At 42.8% G+C, this 25,225-nt stretch overlaps 1 protein-coding gene across 3 annotated transcripts in view; it reads left to right on the forward strand.

The window, feature by feature from the left end:
• The window catches only part of macrod2 (mono-ADP ribosylhydrolase 2), a 946,626-nt gene that overhangs the window by 654,174 nt on the left and 267,227 nt on the right, over nucleotides 1–25,225 (forward strand). For all 3 annotated transcript variants that reach the window (XM_043696641.2, XM_043696642.2, XM_043696644.2), the window contains exon 8: nucleotides 19,090–19,120. In XM_043696641.2, coding sequence (XP_043552576.1) covers nucleotides 19,090–19,120 — 31 coding nt within the window. The remainder of the gene's footprint in view (nucleotides 1–19,089; nucleotides 19,121–25,225) is intronic.

Consider the following 25,225-nt stretch of genomic DNA (forward strand, 5'->3'; position numbering starts at 1 on the left):
ACACACTCAATTGGAAGTGAGTCCCACCTATAAAATATGGCTGACGCACCTATGCTACATCGGAGATGTGGCTTTCTGGTTGAGACAATCTGTGCAGAATGCTTTCTGAGAACGGGCATTTCCTATAGCCAGAAACAGAGACCGTGCATAATAACTATGTTTTTTTATCACTCTTTGAGCTGTCATGTTTATCCCGCATCAAAATGGTCCCCGGTGTGGTTAAACTTGCAACAATTACATACTTTGGAATTCATTATTCGTTAAATAAACAAACTGCTGAATTCCACGGGGAGACCATGCAGTCAAAAGTCGGACTGTGCCATGCTATTTCTGTAAATTCATTTCAAGCCCAGCTTAGCTGATGCTGCAGCTCTACCTCCCCCCCTCTCCCCCCCTCCCCCACCATGAATACTCCCACAGGAGCTGTCCCCTAGTACCTTCGTGCATTTTGATGCTAAAGCAGGTTGTACATAAAACAAATAACACGAGTCTTACTGAAAATAGAATGTGGAACTTGTTTTGACCAAAAGCAAAGCAGCCCAAAGCCTCTTCTGAGCTTAACTGTGTTCCATTGAGAAGTTTTCTCAATGATAGAGGTTAAAGCTGCATTAAAACTTTAGAATGCACTCCAGGGAAATGGTGCTTACAGCCCAGAGAGGCCATTTGGCCCAGGCTATCTTGCCAGCTCTTTGCTCAAGTAGTCAAAATCTAATTCCACTGCCCTGTTATTTCTCTGTATCTTCCTCGGTTCAAATGTTTAACTACTTTTCCCTTCGAAGATACAACAGTTTCTGCTCGCACTACTCCCTGTGGCAAACCATGATGATCTCCATTGAACCAAGCAGAAGAAATAGTCTCTCCCAATTCCCAGCATCCAAACCTTTTATAATTTAAAACAAAACCTCGATTAGATCTCTTATTAGCCTTGTTCACTCCACTGTGAAGAATAGTGTATCAAGTCACTTTATAACTCTAGTTTCTCATCCCTGGCGTCATCGTGGTAATCTATTCAGTACTCTCTCCGTAGTTTCACTGTTTGTTTTATAATTGGAAATCCTAATGCTCCGACTGTGGTCTAACCATTACCAGAAACAAATTTATTAACTCTTTGGTCTTGCACTGTATCACTATATAAAAAATACCACTACCCTTTTTTTGTGGCTTTCTCTTCCTGCACTCTGTCTTTGAATAATCACTCTTGTCAATTGAGTATAAGTGCCTGTAAATGTTTTTAATTTCAAAGTGCATTCACTCCAGTTTTCCCCCAATGTATTGCAGCTTCCAGCACTCTGACAGCCCAGCTTATTCCACCCTGGTGTCTTGGATGTCCGGCTCTCTTGCTGACTACCCAATGCTACTTTTCACCCTGTCAAAATTTCCCCTGTTTCACACAATGTTACAAGTTGAGAAGCAATGGAAGAGAAAAAAGAAATATTCTCACAGATCTCTGAAGTAATGTCCCTGAGGAGTTGGCAGAGATAATTCCTGAAGTGTAAGAGGTTTGAGATTTGTTGTGGTACCTGGGGACGTCTGTGGTGCATAATTCTTGCCTGTGAGGATAGGGGCTGCTCATGTTGATGCTCGTTAGGAACCGAGTATGTGTTCCAGATACAAATGCAAAAAACTGCAGCTGCTGCAAATCTGAAATACAGCAAATGACAGAGACTGATGAAAAGGAATGGACATGAAAAATTAACTCTGTTACTCGCTACATAGATGCTGCTTGGGCTGCAATAGTTGTGTAATAAGCCAACTTTTTTTATCAATCTAAAAACATAACGCTGCTCGGCTGCTCCTTGTTAAATTGGAACATTCAAAAAAATGCAGAAGAAGGCTAAACACATCATGCAAATTTGCAGTCCTTAGAGCACTTTTAAACCCATTCGATATAATTGTCTCACAGTTTATATTTGAATTCTGAAAACCTTCTTAGCATTTACCGTTTTCATTTCATCTGGCTCTAATGGTGAGCCAAAGGGATACCTCTCCATTTGTTTTGATTATTTGATTTATTGTTGTTGTCGCATTTACCTAAGTACGGTGAAAAGTTTTGTTTTGCGAGCAGTACAGGCAGATTAGGACACACAAGGATGTACAGATTGTAGGGTGATTGAACGGAGTGAGGAATACAAGGTTACAGCTGCAAGGGAGGTGTAGTCATCTTTACAGACTTAGAAATGCAGAACAATTGCAAAAAACGTGAGAATAAGACCTGCTGTAGAGAGTTGTCCTGTGTCGGCGCCATCTTGAGAATAAGACCTGCTGTAGAGAGTTGTCCTGTGTCGGTGCCATCTTGAGAATAAGACCTGCTTGTAGAGAGTTGTCCTGTGTCGGCGCCATTTTGAGAATAAGACCTGCTGTAGAGAGTTGTCCTGTGTCGGTGCCATCTTGAGAATAAGACCTGCTTGTAGAGAGTTGTCCTGTGTCGGTGCCATCTTGAGAATAAGACCTGCTTGTAGAGAGTTGTCCTGTGTCGGCGCCATCTTTAGAATAAGACCTGCTGTAGAGAGTTGTCCTGTGTCGGTGCCATCTTGAGAATAAGACCTGCTGTAGAGAGTTGTCCTGTGTCGGCGCCATCTTGAGAATAAGACCTGCTGTAGAGAGTTGTCCTGTGTCGGCGCCATCTTTAGAATAAGACCTGCTGTAGAGAGTTGTCCTGTGTCGGCGCCATCTTGAGAATAAGACCTGCTGTAGAGAGTTGTCCTGTGTCGGCGCCATCTTGAGAATAAGACCTGCTGTAGAGAGTTGTCCTGTGTCGGCGCCATCTTTAGAATAAGACCTGCTGTAGAGAGTTGTCCTCTGTCGGCGCCATCTTGAGAATAAGACCTGCTGTAGAGAGTTGTCCTGTGTCGGTGCCATCTTGAGAATAAGACCTGCTGTAGAGAGTTGTCCTGTGTCGGCGCCAACTTTAGAATAAGACCTGCTGTAGAGAGTTGTCCTGTGTTGGTGCCATCTTGAGAATAAGACCTGCTGTAGAGAGTTGTCCTGTGTCAGTGCCTTCTTGAATCAACATTTACCTGTTCGCTAAAATCAAGAGAATGATTGCCTGTGTCTCTTCGATGTATCTGTGAGTGAGTTTAAAGTAGGGCACGCTTGTGTAATTATATTGCATATTTTGTCAAGAAGGTTCATCTGACTTTTCAAAATAAAGACAGAACCTTAGAAAATGGTTTCCAGAAGTCACATGACTGTTCTTGTCCATGAATTGCAGTCTAAAAGCAGACAGACCAACGTGTTAGCTCGGTGTCAATGACAACGGAGTTGTTTAGAATGAAACTAGGGAGGCAGTTATGCAGTGGTAATGTCGCTAGGCTAATAATCGAGCACCTTCAGCTACTGTTCCGGAATTACGGGTTTGAATCCCATCATGGCAGCTGGTGACATCTGATTCCAGTAAAAATCTGGATCAGTTCTTCAGGGAAGGAAATCTGCCATCTTTACCTGGTCTGGCCTAGATGTGACTCCAGACCCACAACAATGTGGTTGACTCTTCACTTCTCTCTGAAATGACAAGCTTAGCAAACTCCTCAGTTTAACTATGGATGGGCAATAAATACTGGGCCAGCCAGGAATTCCCACATCCCATGAGCATATAAAACGAAAGCAAAACAATGAAGGTGTGAGAATTCAAAGCTTCTAAGTGAAGGACATCTCAAGGAATTCCAGCATAATTGATCCTGTTTAAAACATAAATCTGTTTTCCTGCTTCTTTTTAAATTGGAACATCCAAAAAATTAAGAAGGAGGTTGATGTGCACTATGCAAATTTACAGTTTATGGCACGCTTCATAGATCCATCTGGTGTGGTTGTAGTGCAGTTTAGATTTTGATTCTGCAAACCTTTTTAGTTCCCAGCAGGAATCATGGTGTCTCATTCTACATGGGCACCAGTGACACATCTGAATTACAGGATAATGGCAATTTACAATTTGTATCATTTAATACAAAAAAAACTTTAAAGTTTATTCCGGCTAATATTGTATGCCATTTCAATTCTGATCTTTGTGGACTCTGTCTGCCAAAAAGACATTGAGAATACCCTTCAATGTGCAACAGAAAAAAGATAATAAATGTAATGGTCTGTTTAAAGGACCATATTATCCAAAGTAATTAGGTCACAGTGGACTGTGTGCTCAAGGTATTAGGCAAAATGGTGCACACATCACCAAATAAACTTCAAAATTGAATTTTTAATGAACCAAGCATTACACATTGCAAATAGATGACACACCGGACCATAATTCTTATGCAGTTAATCAAATGAAATGATAATCGTGTCTTAAGATGCAGTAAATGTGGCTGTCCTGTTGACAGTATATGTGCTAAGGGGATGTGCCAGTGAACACTGGAATCTGGGCTCCACATACAATGGGTTTGTCACTGAATTTATCTGACATAGTAACATTGGAAAAGCCTCACCAGTAGCCATTATGACACAGGAGGGGGGAGCTCAGCAAAAGATTTCAAGCCTCTTGCGCATTGCACTGAGGATAACCGCTCCATCGTTTCTGACCATGCATTTGGAAACTAAGCTGTGGAAATCCCCCTCTATATCCTCCAGCATCCAGCTTCCTTTATTCCTTTAGGACGCTCCTTAAAGGCTGCCCCTTTGGCCAAGTTTTAGACACCTGTCCCTAATTCTCTTTAAGTGGCTCAGTGTCACATATTTGATAATTTTGCAAAGCACCTTGGGAGGTTTGACTATGATAAAACCGCCAAATAGGTTACTGTCACTTTTTGAACAGATCTATTCACAGAAATAGTTTAACTTCATTGGATCAATTTGCAACATTGGAAATCCAGCCTTGGGTTTAGCACACACACACTCAATCAGGCGGGATGGGTAAGCTTAGTCTCTGTTATCTGGAGCAAGGTACTGCATGGGCCAGCACAGTATGTTGACCTGTTCTGAGGGAAGGTCTTTTTCCCTGGTTTGGGTGAGTCTAAAACAAGAGTGCATAGGTTTAAGGTGAGAGGGGAAAGATTTAAAAAGGAGCTGAGGGGTTACTTTTTCACACAGAGAGTTGGCAAATGGGACTAGGTCATACTGAGATGCCTGGTTGGTGCAGACAAGTTTTCTGTTTCTGTGCTGTGTGACTCCGTGATTTGACTTGCTTGATTATTGTCACATGTACCTCGGTACAGTGAAACATTTTGTTTTGTGTGCAGCACAGGTAGGTCACAGCATACAAAGTGCATTGGGGTAATAGAACAGAGCGAGAAATACAATATTATGGCTGTTGAGAAAGTGCACAAAGAGCAAGATCAACATTAAATTTAAAATTTAAGAGGTCCATTCAGTAGTCTAATAACAGCGGGAAAAGAGCTGTTCTTGAATGTATTGGTACCTGTATGCAAACGAGTTTTGAGAAGATTTGTAGCTCAGGTTCTGAATGTAGGTTTGCTCACTGAGCTGGAAGATTCATTTTCAGACGTTTAATCACCATACTAGATAGCATCTTCAGTGAGCCTCCGGATGAAGAACTGTTCATGATTCCTGTTTTCTATTTATATGTTTGGGTTTCTTTGGGTTGATGATGTCATTTCCTGTTCACTTTCTGAGGGGGTGGTAAATCGGGTCCAATCAATGTGTTTGTTGATGGCATTCCAATTGGAATTCTATGCTTCTCGTAATTCTCGTGCGTGCCTCTGTTTGGCTTGTCATAGGATAAATGTGTTGTCCCAGTCGAAGTCGTGTCCTGAGAGATGGTCATGTCATTTTGTGGCTAGTTGATGTTCATCTCTCTCACTAATATCCTTATGTACAGATGAGGAAGGGCACCACTTCGACTGGGACAACACATCCATCCTAGGACAAGCCAAACAGAGGCATGCACGAGAATTCCTAGAAGCATGGCATTCCCGACTGGAACTCAACAAACACGTTAACTTGGACCCAATTTACCACCCCCTGAGAAAAAGAACAGGAAATGACATCAGCATAGGAAATGGCATCACCACAAAAAAATGACATCACCAACCCAAAGAAACCCAAACATATAAATAGAAAGTAGGAATCATCAGCAGTGCTTTGTGCGGAGGCTCACTGAAGATGTTACCTAGTATGGTGACGAAACATCTGAAAATGAAGCTTCCAGCTCAGTGAGCAAACCTACATCCAGATGTATACAGCTCTTTATATCTTGTGTCTGGTGGGAGAGAGTGGAAGAGAGTATAACCGGGGTGGGCCCTTGATGATGGTGGCTGTTTTCCTGAGGCTTTGGGAAGTGTAGATGGAGTCTGACTCTCTTTAACTTGTCGATTGGGCAGCCTAAACAAAGCCATCAGTAACATTTGTCTTGGACCCAAACTAGGTTGTATAGTTTTTGGCAAGCTGTAGTTTTACGGTGAAATGTACTCGATTCTAAAGCATGAAAAGGAATTGAGAATTTTACATTTGGCTGCATTTGCTGACCTGGGAACATGTGTTGTGGCTTTGAAATCTCTGAACTAAAGAATGAAGAAATCTTAGCAAACCCTTAGAAGTGAAGAATAAAGGAAAACTGATTCAGAGGAAACCATTAAAGGAGATAGTTTTAAAAATATTTTAAAATTGGCTTCATGCGTGCTTAAAGAAATTGGAGGTCATCTTGAATTTATCACTCTATTATCGATGTCGACAAATCTTCCAACTCCTTTAAATGTGGTTTTGGACATTGCTGTATGTGGTGGCCCTCTCTTATTTACTTCTGCTGTCATCGGTGTTGCCCACATTACAGCTTAAGTACACAGAGGGGTAGAACTGCCCAGGTTGGGATGTAATTAACGATTCAGTGCAAGTTGTAGCTAAAATTGGGTTTGTTAGTGAGATGTGGGTTTTTGTCTCTCCCTTGAGATTGCACTCATTCGCATTTTGCTGAACGTAAAATCTACTACAAACCAGCATAAGCGGGTGTCATTTTAAAGTTGCTTCTACAATATGCTTTGATATATTGAGAAGTGGTGACTTGGTGCAGTATGATTAATACAGCTAAAATCTCTAAAGCAGTTTTGGAGAAAACGTTTCAAGTACAGAAGTAGTCATTTTGACAATTTGCTTTCTCTAAGTCGGACAATTATCAAAACAGAAATATCTTTAGAGAAGGAATTCTTTAAAAGTATAAGGGACTGTTTTGATGAAGTGATGTGTAGACATCAAAGCCATTTGTAAGTTTATTTCTGTTTTATTGTATTGAATGAGCTTAACCAATATGAGAATCTGTAGGATAAGGTAGACATACCCTTTTGGAGACACTGCAATCGCAGTTTGAAACTTCTGTCTATTTGGTTGTAGAAGGATTTCAGTGGAACTCATAATAAATTAAATTTAGTTCACATGGGATTAAATACACAGAACAGTTAAGTACCAGGGAATGTGAACTAGATTGAGGTGACCTAGTTTGCAAAGTGACATGATAAGATCATAAGAAATGGAAGCAGGAGTAGGGCACTCAGCCTCTTGAGTCTTCTCCTTCATTCAGCAAGGTGACAACTGATCTACATCAACTCTATTTTCCTGCTTTATCTGCTGCCCTTGATTCCCTTCCTGCCCTCATAAGAATCCATCAGTTGTCTTCTTTAATATTGTCAATGACTGAGCATTCATGGGCTTCTAGGACAGAGCATTCCCAGATTCAAACCCTCTAAATGATGAAATTTCTCCCCTTCGTTGTAACTGATGGACCCTGCAGTCCTAGATTGCCTAGATTAGGGGAAACAGCCTCTGAGCATTGGTGGGCTGCAATTGAGCTTCTCTGTGCTACCCCACCATACACACTTTCCAATCTTGATCACCTCTAATTTTCCCAAGTATAAAGAACAAGGAAAGTCTATGCGTGCCTCTGCAAATGTAACAAAATAGAGGAAGATTGGGGGCAATATTTCATCCTCACTAACACTGGAGCCCCCCAGGGGTGTGTGCTCAGCCCCCTACTGTACTCACTGTATACCCATGACTGCATCACCAAATGCCAGACTAATGCCATTTACAAATTCGCTGATGACACCACCATAGTTGGTCGAATTTCAGATGGCAACAAAACAGACTACAGACGGGAGGTGGAAGACCTGGACAAATGGTGCACTGAGAACAACCTTGCTCTCAATGCCAGCAAAACCAAGGAACTCATTATTAATTTTCGGCAGGATGTTACATACGTCCCCTACACATTAACAGCACAGAGGAGGAACGAGTGGAGAGTGTCAAGCTCCTAGGAGTGGTCATCACAACAAGCTTTCTTGGACTCTTCCATGTGGACGCACTGGTTACAAAGGCCCAACAATATCTCTTCTTCCTTAGGCCACTGAGGAAATTTGGCATGACAGTGGATACCCTTGCCAAACTTCATAGGTGCGCCATCGAGAGCATTCTGTTTGGATGTATCTCTACCTGGTATGGCAACTGTACCATTCAAGATCGGAGACGGTTACAGAGAGTGGTGAACTCGGCCCGGACAATCACAAAGGCAAACTTCCCACCTACAGAATCCATCCACCAGGCCCACTGTCAAGGAAAGGCCGCCAGCATTCTCAAAGATCCATCCCACCCTGGCAATGTTTTTCTACATCCTCTACCATCACGGAGAAAGTTCAGAAGTCTGAACACACGCACAGCTACTCTACTGCAGTTAGAATACTGAATGGACTCACAAACTCTTAACATTCACCTGTACCTGTGTTTTTGTTTTTGCCGCTGCTGACCTATTATTTACTTATCTATGTTACTTAACTCTGTGATCTTCCTGTATTACTTGAGAGACAAAATTTTTCACTGTGCCTTGGTACACGGGACAATACATTCAATTCAAATTCAAATTCAATTCACTTAGTGTTTGATCGGAGTTGGTCCAAGTATGTTTGCCATCCTGTAGGTGCCTGCAACTTGCCAGCCAATTCATTTGTGAAGTTGACTCACCTGTGGCCCTTGTTATCCCTCACTCGAGCTTCTCTCCAATTAGTTAAGCTGCACATTTGACAAGTCATAGAGTCATAGCCCAGTCCATCACGCAAGCCAACCTTCCATCCATTGACTCCCACTGCCTGGGAAAGCAGCCAACATCATCAAAGATCCCTCCCACCCCAATTACACCCTCTTACACCCTCTTCCATCAACTGCAGGACATAGAAGTTTGCATTCACGTACCAACACATTCAACACTTACCCTGGCCTTGCCTCGCTCCAACTTTTTTTGAAGAATCCCTCCAGTGTGGAAACAGACCATTTGGCCCAACAAGTCCACACCGACCCTCCGAAGAGTAACCCTCCCAGATCCATTCCCCTACCCTATTACTCTACATTTACCCCTGACTAATGCACCTAACCTACACATCCCTGAACATTATGGGCAATTCAGCATGGCAAATTCACCTCTTTGGATTGTGGAAGGAAACCAGAGCACCAGAGGAAACCCATTCAGACACAGACAGAATGTGCAAACGCAGCATGGACAGTCGCCCATAGCTGGAATCGGACCCAGGTCCCTCGCATTGTGAGGCTGTGGGGCTAACCACTGAGCCACCATGCCACATTTCTGCAGCTCAAACAGGATCACCACACCCACCTCACTGCAGGCTCAAGTAGTTAAAACAGGGTGAACTAGGGCAGAGGTGCTAGTGAGTCAGCTGTCTATTTTTGTGGTGGGAAGTTTGTGTTTCACCTCTGCCCAACTTCATCCTGTTTAACCAGTGGCTACCAGGGAAGGCCATTGCTTCAACCCTGGGTCTCACGCCAAGTTAGCCCACTCCAGGAGGGGCAGATGTCGAAGCAGCACTGCTTTTCTAATAGCCCCCAGATTAGTGGCATGTTTTCCTAGTCTTTATCTCTACCCCTTGTTCCTTGTTTGAAAGAAGGCAGGTGTGTGAATGACAGATGAGCTTTCTCTCAGGTATCACACCCCAGTCCATTGCTCCATTGCCATTGACATGGCAGCACAAGGGGAACGGCACCCCTCCGATTACATTACCCAGAATCCATGGGCAACTCTCTGCTGCTGAAAAGAAATATCAACTTCAGTGAAGATACACAGTTGATAAATTTGAATACTACCCTCTGGTTGTAGTTGAGCTCTGTTTTGAAGTATACGCAGTGAGTTGGACCATTCGCCATTTTACTGGGTTTTTCTTCCTGGGTATTAAAATGTTGCCAATATTGTTTTGTCTAATTCATTCATGGGATGCGATCATCACCAACTTTATACTCTGTCTGTGGTTGGAATGATTTTCTTGACTATTTCATAGTTGACCACGTTACTGTGGGTCTGGAGTCACGTGTGGGTCAGTGCCGGTAAGGGCAGCAGTTTCTTGCCCCAAAGGACGTTAGGGAAGCAGGTGGGTTTTTAAAATGACAATCAGCAATGGTTTTATGGTCTTCAAATTGACAGTGTCATCCCTAGACTTTTAATTGCATACTTGTGTTGAATTCTGATGCCACCTTCTGCTATTGTGGAACTTGGGACCCCAGAATAGTATTCCGGCCTCTGGATTACTAGCCCAGCAACAATAACTCTCGACCATGGCCTACTTACAATTCAAACTACTTGAAATTTAAAAGTGGACATCTCATCATGTCTGAAATAAAACTAGTGGGGGAGAAAAAAGAACATGTTTTATAGATGACCTCTTGGGTTTTAGGTTTGTTTACTTTCACTGTGTGATTAGCCAACTCTAATCTGTAATCCAGATCCGGTTCACCCCATCGACCGCCAATTCTGGCAACATAGAAATGTCAGTCGACTTATTTGGCTCCTCAAACCTTCCCTCCCATTCACTCAGATCGTGGTTAATCTGTGTCATTGCTCTGTTTGTTCGCCTTATCCTATTCCCTTAATGTCCTTGCCCAACAAAAATAAATCAGTCTCCATTTTGAAGTGACTTCAGTAGCAGCAGACATCACAGTATTGCCACTGCTCCCAGATTTTAAATATTATGCTTCATCATCAAAGTAAAATTATCAGGATTTCATTTTAAAAAAAAACAGGATTTAGAGGCATTTTAAAATGAAGAAAATGTCTCCACAAATGTATTTAAATAGGGAAAGGTTGAATTCAAATAAAGAGAATGTGGCCTGTGGGAGTTGAGTCGATTTTATTAATACAAGGAGGATCAATGTTCGCAATAGATTGCAAAAAAAACACACAATATAGAGAGGCATTAGGAAAGCAGCTGTCAGACACTGTGAGAAAGCAAGAAATGTTGTTGCTGAAGCTTTGAGTAGCCTTTGTGATCTCTTGGCTGGCTTTCAGTTCCAATTTAGTTTTTTTTCAAAAGGCAGCACGTTTTTGAATCCAACACCCCCTCCCACCCCCACGTCTGGCTGCCTGAACATTTTATCCCTCACTGTCACCCCAGTGATAATACCAGCCCTGGTTTTGAACGCACTTTTGGTTCATTCGAGAAACCTCCCTCCTGATTAAGAATCCTCTGGTCCTATCAACCAATTCCATTGTGATGTTGCAGTCTCTTAATCTCTCAAAGCCCAGGGAGAGAACCCATCTCATCTTTAACTATTGCTTCAGTTTCTATCCAGCTGACATATTAAGTGTTGGCACCTGGATCCCAGATTCTCCTTAAAACAAGGAAACTTGTTTGCTTCCCCCCTCTGATTTTAACTCCTGAAGGAAGATAGTTTATCTTGGACATTCAGAAGCTGTTGTACCCTCTGAAATTTCAGGGGCAGGAGGAGCACCCAGGTTGGGCTATTTGCATCACTCTGCTATTACCCTGGCATAAGCATCTCACAGAACTGTTCCAAAGGCAGAGGTCACACCACACCTAGTTGGAGTCCGACAGGTTTAATTGAAATCACAAGCTTTCAGAGTGTTGCCCCTTCGTCAGGTTCATGTACAGGAGTACAGTGAAAGTTGACAATTTCGCCCCACATTGCACCATCTTACGTACTAAGTATCTAGGTACAAATTTTAGATACAAAATAGAGAGCAAATGCAATGCTCAACAAATGCTCTTATCTCAAATTTGTTTTGTTTGACGAAAATAAAATGTTTGCCGAGACAGTATTGAGAGGGTGCATGTCGAATACAGATTAAGATATTAATGAAAGAGTTCCTGCAAAAAGTTCCTTGGGTTTGAGCAGTATTTTTGAAGGCCAGATAGAGTTAAGACATTAATTTGCTTCCTAGAAGAGAGATCATGTAGCAGAGCTAAACAAAACTGAGCTGAACAAATCCTGCTTGGAGTGTTGGTGGGGTAGAAAGTTGCAGAAGGGCAAACATTGATTTTTTTTGTGACTCGAGGTATTCTCTTACAATTGTGGTTAGATAGCTGAATAAATCTTGCAGGAACTTGTACGTGCAGTACATTTATAAGGATAAGGTTTTAATAATTGATTTGGAGTTTCTGGTGTTGGACTGGGGTGTACAAAGTTAAAAATCACACAACAGGTTATAGTCGAACAGGTTTATTTGGAAGCACTAGCTTTCGGAGCACTGCTCCTTTATAAGGTGGTTTTGGAGTATAAGATCATAGGACACAGAATTTAGAGTCATAGAGATGTACAGCATGGAAACAGACCCTTCGGTCCAACCTGTCCATGTCGACCAGATATCCCAACCCAATCTAGTCCCACCTGCTAGCATCCAGCCCATATCCCTCCAAACCCTTCCTATTCATATACCCATCCAAATACCTCTTCACTGTTGCAATTGTACCAGCCTCCACCACATCCTCTGGCAGCTCATTCCACACATGTACCACCCTCTGTGTGAAAAAGTTTCCCCGTAGGTCTCTTATATCTTTCCCCTCTCACCCTAAACCTACGCCCTCTAGTTCTAATTGTGGCAACATTTATAGCACTATAAACGTTTGCTATAAATTCTGTCTCTTACGATCTTATACTCCACACCCACCTAATGAAGGAGCAGCGCTCCGAAAGCTAGTGCTTCCAAGTGAACCTGTTGGACTATAACCTGGTGTTGTGAGATTTTTAACTTAATAATTGATGTAAATTTGGGTGGAATCTGCTGGGGGGAGTGGGTGGGTGGGAAGGTAGAGAATGAGTACATGAAAGCTTCCTTCTCAGCAGCTCCTGTATTTGTGGCTTGGCTTTGAATAATTGGCTTCCTTTCTCAAAAAGACCAACAGATGGTCTCTGCTTTTACAGAATATATATTGAGTCTATGCATGAGAGGTTTCTCATTGGTCTGCCAAAGTATTTAAATTATTCCAATCACCTGGTTCTGCATGGGCATGCGTTCTGTTGAATGTCAGACTTGCCATTGGCTGAAAGTAGGCCAACTCTTCCCTCCGAATTCTCATCTTTAGAGCGGCTTTCTCAGTCACCTTTTTCACGTTTTTGTTCCAACACATTTTAGATGTGGCGGTTTAATTGGAATAAAAAGAGGGTCATCAGGTTGTGAGATTCCATGGCACATTTGGTGGCCTGCGCAGTTTTCCTCTCGTTAAATTGTGTTGGAGGAAAGTTAGGGACAGCGTGCAGGATCACTTGCAATTGGCTAAAGAACCTGGTGAGCACATTTAAACAAGAGGTTGCAGTCTCCTGCAGTCTGACACACTCAGGCTCCTTGACCAGCTCCTTCCTACCCCATGACCTCTACTGTAAGGACAGCAGATACATGGGAACACCATCATCTGCAATCTCCCCTCCAAGCCCCTCACTATCTCAACTTGGAACGATATCAGCCATTTCGGTATCCTGGAACTCTGTCCCTATAGGAACTGTGGTGTACTTCCACCCCAAGCTTTGTAGTGATTGAAGAAGGTGACTCACTATCACCCCCTCCAGGGTAACTAGGGATCAACAAGAAAGATCGCCCTAAACCAGGGGCACTCACATCCTGTGGGTGAATTTTTTTAAAAAGACCATCACAACCTTATGGTGATTTTATTGAAATAAATGCTGCACTTCTCGAACATTCTTAGCTATATTTTATTGCCTGATGAAGAGAAATGGACTGCCAAGACATTATCACCCCACCTCCCCACTGGTGACATCCATCAGGAGGTTAGGACAATAGAAGTTTATGGAATTTTAGATTTTATACAGATGGCTGTCCACTGTGATGTGAATGCTAGAAATCTGGAATAAAAGCAGAAAATGCTTTAAATACCCAGTGGGTGAGGCAGCAACTGTAGATCCTGTTAGGCGCCAGTTGAGTGACCTGATATGCACGCACCAATAATTTATTTGAAAAACATTTCCTCAAAAGAACACAGATAGTCCATGGAGCAGCCCAAAGGGTCACGTATAAACAGTGGAATTATGGTCATGTTCAACTGATCACATGACCCTAAGTAAACAAAAGTCCCCAACCAAGATGTTGTTTTGACCTCCTTCTTTTACACAGAGGGTGGTGTGTATATGGAATGAGCTGCCAGTGGAAGTGGTTGAGGCGGGTACACTAACAACATTTAACACGCATTTGGACACATACATGGATAGGAAAGGATTAGAAGGATATGGGCCAAGTGCAGGGAAATTTGACATTTTGGTCGGCATGGGCCAGTTTGGGTCAAAGGGCCTGTCTCCGTGCTGTAGGAATCTATGATGATATAACTACTCCTGCCAGCCACTTGCAAGCACTCAGTTGAAGATCTAATAATCTCTGCTTTGAAAGGTAATTATTCTCGGTGTCATTAATTGAATGTCTGTGTGTCAACAGCTGACTCTAGTGCAGCTGGCCTTCAGTAGGACTCTGTTATCTTGTAAGAAAAGCCGGTTCCATGACAAACGACCTGAGTGTTATGAAGGACGAAGCAATTACAGAATGCCCCGACCTCAGGAGATTTCCGACAGAGCTGCCAATGTCAAGGGAGCTGTGCAGCGTTAGTTACTTAGATTTGAAATGGTGGAATGGAAGGAGTGTTGTCAGTGGCTGAGGATAGCAGGAATCTAGGGATGGACTGTGAGCAGAACAGGGCTGGAATCCCACAATGATTTAGACTCCTCCTTACAGCACTTATGATGTATTTGCCTACTTGGTGCATCACACACATTCTTCTGAGGAGCAACGTGCCATAAAAATAAATTGTGTTGTGCTGTGCCTCTCAAGGTCACTATGTTGAAAGCCCAGGTATGCAGTGAAATGGCTGTTGGACTTGTTTGTTTCAGTGCACCTGCTGTGTTGGTGCTTGGTCAGTTGAATTGGTCTGCTGAAACATCACGAGAAACAAAGGCCCTGTAGTTTGGGTGTTGGAAATGCTACATCTTTTTGACACTTGGTCTGTATGGGATTGGGAGACCGCACATGGAGTATTGCATGCAATTTTGGTCCCCTTACTTGAGGAAGAAGGTATTGTATTGGAAGCAGTTCAGAGGAGATTGATTCTAGAGATGAAGATTTTGTCGAATGAGGTGAGATTGAGCAGTTTAGGGCTGCATTCTGTGGAGTTCAGAAGAAATGAGAGGAGATCTAATTGAGGTACGTAAGGAGGATTGAAAAAGTAGATGTTTCCTCATTGGGGAGGGGCAGTCCAGAACAAGGTGTCATAGTTTGAGGATAAGGGGATGACAGATTTAAAACAGATGAGGAGAAGTTACATCTCTCAAAGGATGATAAATCTGTGGAATTGACTAGCCTGGAGTTTTGCTGGGACACAGAATAAATTTAGAGAGGAGATGGACGGATTGACAACCACCTGATGAAGGAGCGTCGCTCCAAAAGCTAGTGCTTCCAATTAAACCTGTTGGACTATAACCTGGTGTTGTGTGATTTTTAACTCCCAATTCTTATGTATTGATAGGAAGAGGAGGCCATTCAGCCCCTCGAATGTTGTCTACTGCCACAGATAATAGAAACCTGTCTCTTGGAGGATGCAAAATAGCAAATAGTCTGAATGGGAAGGGAACAAATTTGTTCTGATGTGGCCTATTATGACTGATTTATACTTGATTGATCAGCATTATATTGGAAAGATGAAGCATGCTGTGTTAGTTCATGTGTGTAATCATTTGTAACAGATTGTGTGTTTTGTTTCTTGAACAGTTCTGCTGAGTCATAACACCATGTAATTTGCTGCATAGGAAGATCATGTTGAGTATGTCATAGACCTCACAACTTCAAAGTATATAGAATGCAGTATGGTCAACAATATTGAAAACGTAAAGAAAACACAGGAAGATATAACCGGGTTTACAGAGCAACTGGATAGAGCAAATTTAGAAGAACAAAGAGTCATTGTTGTAGGAGGGAAGGCCACATATGGAGTACTGCATGCAATTCTGATCGCCTTGCTATAGGAAGGATGTCATTAAACTGGAAAGGGTGCAAAAAAAATTTACAAGGATTTACAAGACTGGAGGGTTTTAGCTATTGGAAGAGGCTAGATAGACTGGGACATTTTTCTCTGGAGCCTAGGAGACTGAGGGGTGACCTTATAGAGGTTTATAAAACCATGAGGGGCATAGATAAGGTGAATAGGTAAGGTATTTTGCCCCCAGGGTAGGGGAGTCCAAAACTAGAGGGTACAGGTTTAAGGTGAGACGGGCAAGATTTAAAAGAGATCTGAGAGACAACTTGTTCAAACAAAGGGTGGTCCTTATATGGAACGAGCTGCCAGAGGAACTGGTAGAGGCAGGTTCAATTGTAACATTTAAAAGACGTTTGGACAGGGACATGGATAGGCTATGAGCCAAATGCAGGAAAATGGGACTAGTTCAGTTTGGGAAACCTGGTCGGCATGGTCCAGTTGGGCCGAAGGGTCTGTTTCCACACTATATGACTCTATGATTAAGGAAACTCTTTTCTTCTTTTGTGGAATGTGAGTGTCATGGGCAAGGCCAGCATTTATTACCCCTTCCCTAGTTGAATAGGTGGTTGGTATCTGTCTGCTTCCTGCAGGGTGTTTTTATCTGATGTTCTCATGCTTCTGTATTCTCCTGTAACATAAGAAACCAGGCGTAGTTATGATGGTGTTAGAGAATCTAGCAAGCTCTTATTACCACAATCTGTTCTAACCACAAACATGGGGCACAGAGCTTCTGAGCTAATTTTAAGTTATTGAGTTGCAACAGAGCAGCATGCTTCCTGTGGAGTGCCATGCTTCAAGTGATCTGAGGTAAGATGGAGTCTGAGATCTTTGTCTTGAGATCACATGCTACAATGCAATGATCATATCATGATTTGGAGATGCCGGAGTTGGACTGGGGTGTACAAAGTTAAAAATCACACAACACCAGGTTATAGTCCAACAGGTTTAATTGGAAGCATGAGCTTTCGGAGCGCCAAACCTTCTTCACCTGTTGGACTATAACCTGGTATGGTGTGATTTTTAGCATCATATCATGAGCATATCTCTTAAAGACGTACTGACACAAGTGAGCCAAAATGCTACTGTCTTGTAGCTGCATTCGTGAACTACTGCAGCCTATGTGGTGTATGTGCAGCCAAGGCAGGTCCATTATTCCTGAAAAGGTGTGAACTCCAAGGGATAGGGGACCAAAATCATCTGGAATAAGAGATACACATGTTGTCAAAAATTTCGACACAATTTGATAAAGCCATGCAATGCAGAAAGAAAATGCTTGGTTTCGTTTCTAAGGGGAATGAATTCAAAAGGGAGGAAGTTATCTTGGAGGTTTTATGTTGAAACCCTGCTGCAAACACAATTACTTGCATTTATATAGCATCTCTTAATTAGATTAAATTAGATTACATTACAGTGTGGAAACAGGCCCTTCGGCCCAACAAGTCCACACCGACCTGCCGAAGCGCAACCCACCCATACCCCTACATTCACCCCCCACCCAACACTACGGGCAATTTAGCATGGCCAATTCACCCGACTGTGGGAGGAAACCGGAGCACCCGGAGGAAACCCACGCAGACACGGGGAGAACGCGCAAACTCCACACAGTCAGTCGCCTGAGGTGGGAATTGAACCCAGGTCTCCGGCACTGTGTAATGTAATGAAATGTGTAAATGTAATGTGTAAATGTAATGAAATGTATCAACGCACTTCAGTAGAGCAATTATTGAGCTACAGAAGGACTTACTGGGACAGATGCCCAAATGTTTGAAAAAGGCAGGTTCTGAGGTTGTCTTAAAGGAAGAGATGAAAGAGAGGGGAGTAGAGAGGAGGGAGAATCCAAAATTCAGGGTCCGACCTTCTAAGGGCACAACTATTGAACAATTAAAATCATATGGCCTCCAATTATGCCTTTGTGCACACATTTAAATAATGATTTCCAATGTCTCTGAAGCAGCTCGAGCTTTGACCTCGGCTTTCTGGCTGAGAGGGATGGACACTACCACAAGATCCCCTCTCCCACCCCAAATACTTTCAATTATGTGGCATGCAATGGTGTGTGTTTTTTTTTAAATCTGTCATTCAGTTGATAGATTTACTTTCTAATCAACCTGTTCAAAGATGTTAGAGCACACCTCAGCCCACCTGGTCCAAAGATACGGATATTACTCACTGCACAACAAGAGTCCCCAAAGGGGAGCCAACTTTTTTTTAAAACCAATAAACTTTCAACAAATCGCCCATGTAGGGGAGCCAGCCCTTAAATATATGAATAATGAGTATTAGTTGTGTTCGATAATCTTCAGAGCAGGTCTTGACTCATTCTTGAAGGGCCCATAATTTATAGCATTGTCTCTACAGTGGCAGAGGAAATGTACATAAATGCCAGAATTCACGTGAGTGAATTAAATAAAAACTTGAAGCAACATTGTAAGGGGAGCCCTATGTAACTGACTTCTCTTTCACCAAAATTGTTTGTATTATCTACCAGCTTCCATTGTTTGGCAGAGATTTACTGTACTTCCTCGTGGCACATCAGATAGCTCAGTTTGCTGGATGGCTGGTTTTATGACAAAAGAATGGGTTCAATGCCTGCATCGGCTGAGCTGACTTTGAAAGACTGTCCTTCTCAACCTCTCCTCTCTCCTGAGACATGATGAACCTCAGGTTAAATCACCACCAGTCGTCTCTCTCTAAAGAGCGACCAGCCCTTTGTTCTGAGCGGGGCAATGGTGATTCCTTTCTTTAGTTGTTCATGATTAGATCATTGAGGTTTAGCTGTGCTTTTGTGAAAGTGTTGAGTAATTACTTACAATGATTAGATCTGTGATTGCATCTCATTTTATTCCATTATGTTTCTCTTTAATTTGTCAATTTATTTTTCCAATTGCAGGCGTTTCCTTGTATATCCACTGGCATCTACGGTGAGTGCAACTTTTCTTGATATTTGTTATGATGTGTGACATAGATGACTCCACTTAGGTCTCTTAAAATGGCTTTGCTTTCTCTTATGTGCAATCACAATCATTCTGGCAAATCCGTTTGCAGCTATTCCGGTTATTTCCGGCCTAGCTAATCACTTCCCCATGTATTAAGCACTGCAGCACAATTTGTGACCCTTAATGAACCTCTGATTTAAATTGGGATTAATCTTGTTTAGGCTTTAGTCTATTGAATGTTTAAGGAGTCCAGCACTCTGATTGGATTTTGGCAATTTTCATGCCAAATGTATATCCCTGGCATAGTAAGTTCCGCATGGAAATTGAAGGGCTTCTTTGTGATTGATTCAACATGGATTATTGTTGTGTTAGCCTCAGTCAGCCGCAGTTCACCTGATCACTCCACATGGACTCAGCGGGTCTTCCTCACAGATTTGCAACAGTGATATAGTTACTAACTTCTGATTTCCTTTGCAAGTGGAAACATGTGTTTGTGTTGTGTGATGCAGTGAGACTCCAGAGTTTGGTGAAGTGCACAACATTCAGTGTATGAGGTATGAAATAAGTTGCATTATTTTAAATACACATCTTGGCTGTCACAATATAAAGGGCATGTACTCATTGGAATTTAGGAGAGTGAGAGGCGACCTTATTGAAGTATTTGAGATTTTCAGGGGGCTTGACAGGGTAGGTACAGACAGATTGATTCCCCTTGTGGAGACCCCCATTTGAGACAGAGATGAAGAAGAATTTCTTCTCTCAGCGGGGAGTGATTCTGTGGAATTCTTTACCACAGAGGGCTGTCATGGCGAGGTCGTTAAGTAGATTCAAGGCTGAGATAGACAGACTTTTAATCAGGAAGGGAATCGAGGGTTATGGGGAAAAGGCAGGAAAGTGGACTTGAGGATTATCAGATCAGCCATGATCCCATTGAATGGTGGGGCAGACTCAATGGGCTGAATGGCCTTATTCTGCTTGTACATCTTATGGTCTTACGTTATTATGAAGAAGGCATGCGGCACCACGGAATGAAATGCTGCGCTTCCAAATATCTTGTCCTAATTACTCAGAATAAAACGTCATATGGATTACACACAGGAGTTGTAATAACATTATTTTATGAAAGAGTTAAGATGATATTAACATTTTTGCGTGATGTATTTAAAGCAAGAGGTGTTGTACGTAGTCATCACTTCAGTTGCAAATGCCTTTTGGTCCTGATGCATTTTTCACAGAAGTTACATTTGATTGGCTTGATGGAGGTTGAGAAGATCCTGAACGGTCTTCATCTGGTGGATGTGGGAAGAATGTTTTCTGCTTGTGGGTCAGTCCTGCCCTATTTCAAATTCAGGGGGTCACCCTTCCAGGGCAGAGATGACTAGATTTCTTTTTCTTTCTGAGGCGCATTTTGTTGCCTCTTCTGGGAGATTGCACAGCTGCCAGGTTGTGCAGAGGGGGGAGGGGTGTCGGAGGAGGCATGGAGCGATTAGTAAGACTGGTTCAGTCGCCATGGCGACTGTTGAATCTTCTACTCCACCATTTTCACATGTTTGTATTGTTCCCATCCCCAAAGGGGATACATACAAGGGCAGGGCTTCACCCTGACAGGAATCTCATCCTACAGCTGATCATCTTGAAAATATTCGGAATATGTATCAACGAATCAAACAGATTGTCCTTGGTAATTTTAATATTGTTTTGATGGAGCAAATGTGAAGGATGGTGGCTCAGTGATTAGCCCTGCTGCCTCACTGCGCCCGGGACCTTGGTTCGACTCCACCCTCAGGCGGCTGTCTGTGTGGAGTTGGCATATTCTCCCCTGTATCTGCTTTGGTTTCTTTCAGGTGGTCCGGTTTCTTCCCACACGCCAAAGATGTGCAGGTTAGGGTGGATTGGCCATGCTAAATTGACCATAGTGACTAGGGATGTGCAGGCTAGGCGGGTCGGCCATGGGAAATGCAGGCTTCCGGGCATGGGGGTGGGTCTGGGTGGGGTGCTCTTCAAAGGGTCGGTGTAGACTCGCTGGGCCGAATGGCCTGCCTCCACACCGTAGGGATTCCATGATTCTATGTAAAAACCCACATGACAAAATTAATTGCACCCCCTAGCTTTTCACTCAGTAAGATGAGAGGAAATGTACAACACAAAGTCTCGTGATTTTAAATGATGTGGAGGTGCTGGTGTTAGACTGGGATGGACAAGGTCAGAAGTTACATGACATCAGTTTGTAGTCCAACAGATTTATTTGAAATCACAAGCTTTCTGCGCACTGCTCCTTTGTCAGATTCACCTGAAACGGCACAGAAACAACTTGATCCAACTCGTCCATGTTGACCACATATCCTATATAAACCCATCCAGATACCTTTTAAATGCTGTAATTATACCAGCCTCCACCACATCCTCTGGCAGCTCATTCCATACACACACCAGCCTCTGCGTGAAAACGTTGCCCCTTAGGTCCCTTTTAAATCTTTCTCCTCTCACCTTAAACCTATGCCCTCTAGTTCTGGACTCCCCCACTCCAGGGAAAAGTGCCTGTCTATTTACCCTATCCATGCCCTTCATGATTTTATAAACCTCTATAAGGTCACCCCTCAGCCTCCAGCGCTCCAGAGAAAACAGTCCCAGCCTATTCAACCTCTCCCTGTAGCTCAAACCCTCCAACACCCTTGTAAATCTTTTCTGAACCCTTTCAAGTTTCAGAACAACCTTCCTATAACAGGGAGACCAGAATTACATGCAGGATTTCAATTGTGGCCTAATTAATGTTCTGTACAGCTGCAACATGACCTCCCAACTCCTGTACTCAATGTCCTGACCAATAAAGGCAAGTACACCAAACACCTCCTTCACTGTCCTATTCTATACAATGATTTTGAAAATGCTGGCTTGCAACATGTGAATGTATATTTGATTTGCTGAGATTGTTGTCTTGCCATATGGGGTTCCCCACCCCTCCTGTACAGAAGAACAACAGCAATGCAATGTCATATATGCTCCCAAGGCTCTTTGCAGTATTCAACAGAAAGCCAAAGCAAGAGACATCAGGAAAGATGACAAATTCTCGACCAAAAGACTATGCTGTATTTCAGATGCATCTCACATGAATGTAATGATCCCAGCTGCTAGTAATTCTGGACCTAGGATCCCTGGCTTGATGGATCATGTATTTAATATTTTGCAGTTGGTTAACATTGTTGTTATTTGCTGAAACTTAGTTACACAAGGCTGCAGGTGTCCTTTAACAACAGATCATAAGTTTATCACACAAAAGAAGGAAAAGAACAAAACTATATGTAGAAGACAGAAAGATCTTAACTCAAACATTTAAATAAACCTGTCCTACTGAGTGTTTCCAACATTTAGTTTCTTTTATTGAAGGAGACATTAGCACAAGTAGCCAAAAATTTGGCCAAGGCAAATAGTCATTGAGAAGGGAAACAGACCCTTCAGTCCAACTCGTCCATGCCGACCAGATATTCTAAACTAATCTAGTCCCATTTGCCAGCACTTGGCCCATATCTCTTTAAGTACTTCCTATTCATATATCCGCCCAGAGACTTAATAAACGACATCTACCACTCTGCCTTCATCAATCTTTTTGATTACTTCATTAAAAATGTGTGTGTTAGGTGGATTGGCCATGTTAAATTGCCTACCATGTCCAGGAATGTGCAGGCTAGGTTGGCTAACCATGGGAAATGCGGGGTTACAGGGATAGGATAGGGTTGGGTCTGGTTGGGATGCTCTTCAGAAGGGACAGTGTGGACTCAATGGGCCGAATAGCCTGCTTCCACACTGTAGGGATTCTGATTGTTGAAGGAGGGAGTTCCAGGCCTCCGGGCTGGGCTGCTGCAGGCACAGCTTTCCAGAGTTGAGCAGTTAAGATAGGACATGTCCAAGGGACCAAATGTGGATGAGTGCAGAGATTGTGGAAGGTATGGGATGCGAGGGGAGGGTGGGGGGGGGGGGGGGGGCGGTGTTGCTGAATCCTTCACACAATAAGCATAGTGAATACACATTAGCATAGAATCTGAAGTAGTTGCAACTTTTTCACACAGAGGGTGGTATGTGAATGGAATGAGCTGCCAGAGGAAGTGGTGGAGGCTGGTACAATTACAATGTTTAAAAGGCACTGGATGGGTGTATGAATAGGAAGGGTTTGGAGGGATATGGGCCGGGTGCTGGCAGGTGGGACTAGATTGGGATATCTGGTTGGCGTGGACAGGTTGGACCTAAGGGTCTGTTTCCATGCCGTACATCTCTTTAACCCTATGATTCTATGACCTAATCAGATGGAGAAATAAAATCTTCATTTGCAATATTTTAGGAAGGTGGAATTATCCCAAAGATTTTTTGCTGCCACACTCTTGGGGTTGAATAGGATTATAAGATTCCTGCCTGTTTTAATACCATCAGATCTAATATTGAGATTCCATCTGTTGTGTGTGGTTGATTGCTCAGTGGAATTTTGAAAACAGATGAATAAAAATGGGAAAGGAATGAAGATGTGAAGATAGCAGTCTGACTGCATGTTGCTAGTATTTTCATTCTTAACGGCTGGTGAGTGAAAAATGCATTTTGTTTGATTCAGGTTTAGTTTTTTTTTGTGGATGTTTATTGAGAGGACTGAAAGGCCATCCTTTCTCCTGGCAACTTTTCATGTTCTGGATGTTTTATTATCATGCTGCAAGCCACAACCCCAATATCTGCTGGTCATAAGATAAAGGGGTCACCTATAATGAGCATATGCAGAACATTAAAGTGTTCACATTCAGAAATGGAGCCAGACAAACTACTTTCACAATTAAGTCTGATGCCATAAATTATTCGCAAAGTGCACAGTTTAGTGGGTCCAACGAGCATTTAGATGATGTTTCTAGAGGGGAAAGGGTCAGGTGACCTTTTCAGTTTGACTAGCTTTTGGAGAATGATGTGTTGGAAATTGTAGTTGCCGTCATCTTCCTAAAAGTCCTTGTTTCAAGAAACTAATCTTTGGGTGTCGTTAACAAGAGTAGCTTTTTTTTCTGGTGGCCATCCTTCAGTGCTTCCTGAGTAGGTTGTGGTGAGCTGCTGCTTGAAGCTTAAACATGGAGATGCTCTCTCAACACTGTCAGGTAACAATTTCTAGCACCTCACCCAGCGATGGTAAGGATTTGAGTAACAGGAATCTTGCTGCAATTTTATAGGGCCTTGGTGAAACCACACCCGGCATATTGAGTGCAGTTTTGGTCTCCTTATCTGAGGAAGGATATTCTGGCTATTGAAGGAGAGCAAAGATAGTCTACCAACCTGGTTCCTGGAATGGCCAGACTGACATATGAAGAGTGACTGGAACAGTTATAAATATATTCACTGGCGTTTAGAAGAATGAGGAGGGATCTCATAGAAACCTCTAGAATTCTAACAGGACTATGCACAGTAAACAGAGGAAAGATGTTCCTGATAACCAGGGACTCCAGAATTAGGGGTCACAGTCTAAGGATATGGAGTAGCTATTTTGGACTGAGATGAATATAGGATTTGGGAGGTCATGTTGCAACTATATAGGACATTAGTCAGACCACCTTTGGAATACTGTGTGCAATTCTGGTCTCCCTGCTGTTGGAATGATGTTGTGAAACTTGAAAGGGTTCAGAAAAGATTACAAGGATTTTGCCAGGGTTGGATGGTTTGAGCTACAGGGAGAGGCTGAATAGTCTGGGGCTGTTTTCCCTGGAGCATCGGAGGCTGAGGGGTGACCTTGTAGAGGTTTATAAAATCATGAGGGGCATGGATTGGGTGAATAGCCAAGATTATTTTCCCCAGGGTAGGGAATCCAGAACTAGAAGGCATAGGTTTCGGGTGAGAGGGGAAAGATTTAAGAGTGATCTAAGGGGCAACATTTTCATGCAGAGGATGGTATGTTTATGGAATGTGCTGCCAGAGAAAGTGATGGAGGCTGGTACAATTACAACATTTAAAAGGCGCCTGAATGAGTATATGAATAGGAAGGGTTTAGAGGGACAAGATTAATTTATCTGGTCGGCAAGGACGAGTTGGACCAAAGGGTTTGTTTCCTTGCTGTACATCTCTATGACTCTATGA

The sequence above is a fragment of the Chiloscyllium plagiosum genome, unplaced genomic scaffold (assembly GCF_037043375.1).
Source record: "Chiloscyllium plagiosum isolate Xiang-an unplaced genomic scaffold, Cpla_swu_hap1 HiC_scaffold_10, whole genome shotgun sequence".
NCBI lineage: Eukaryota > Metazoa > Chordata > Chondrichthyes > Orectolobiformes > Hemiscylliidae > Chiloscyllium > Chiloscyllium plagiosum.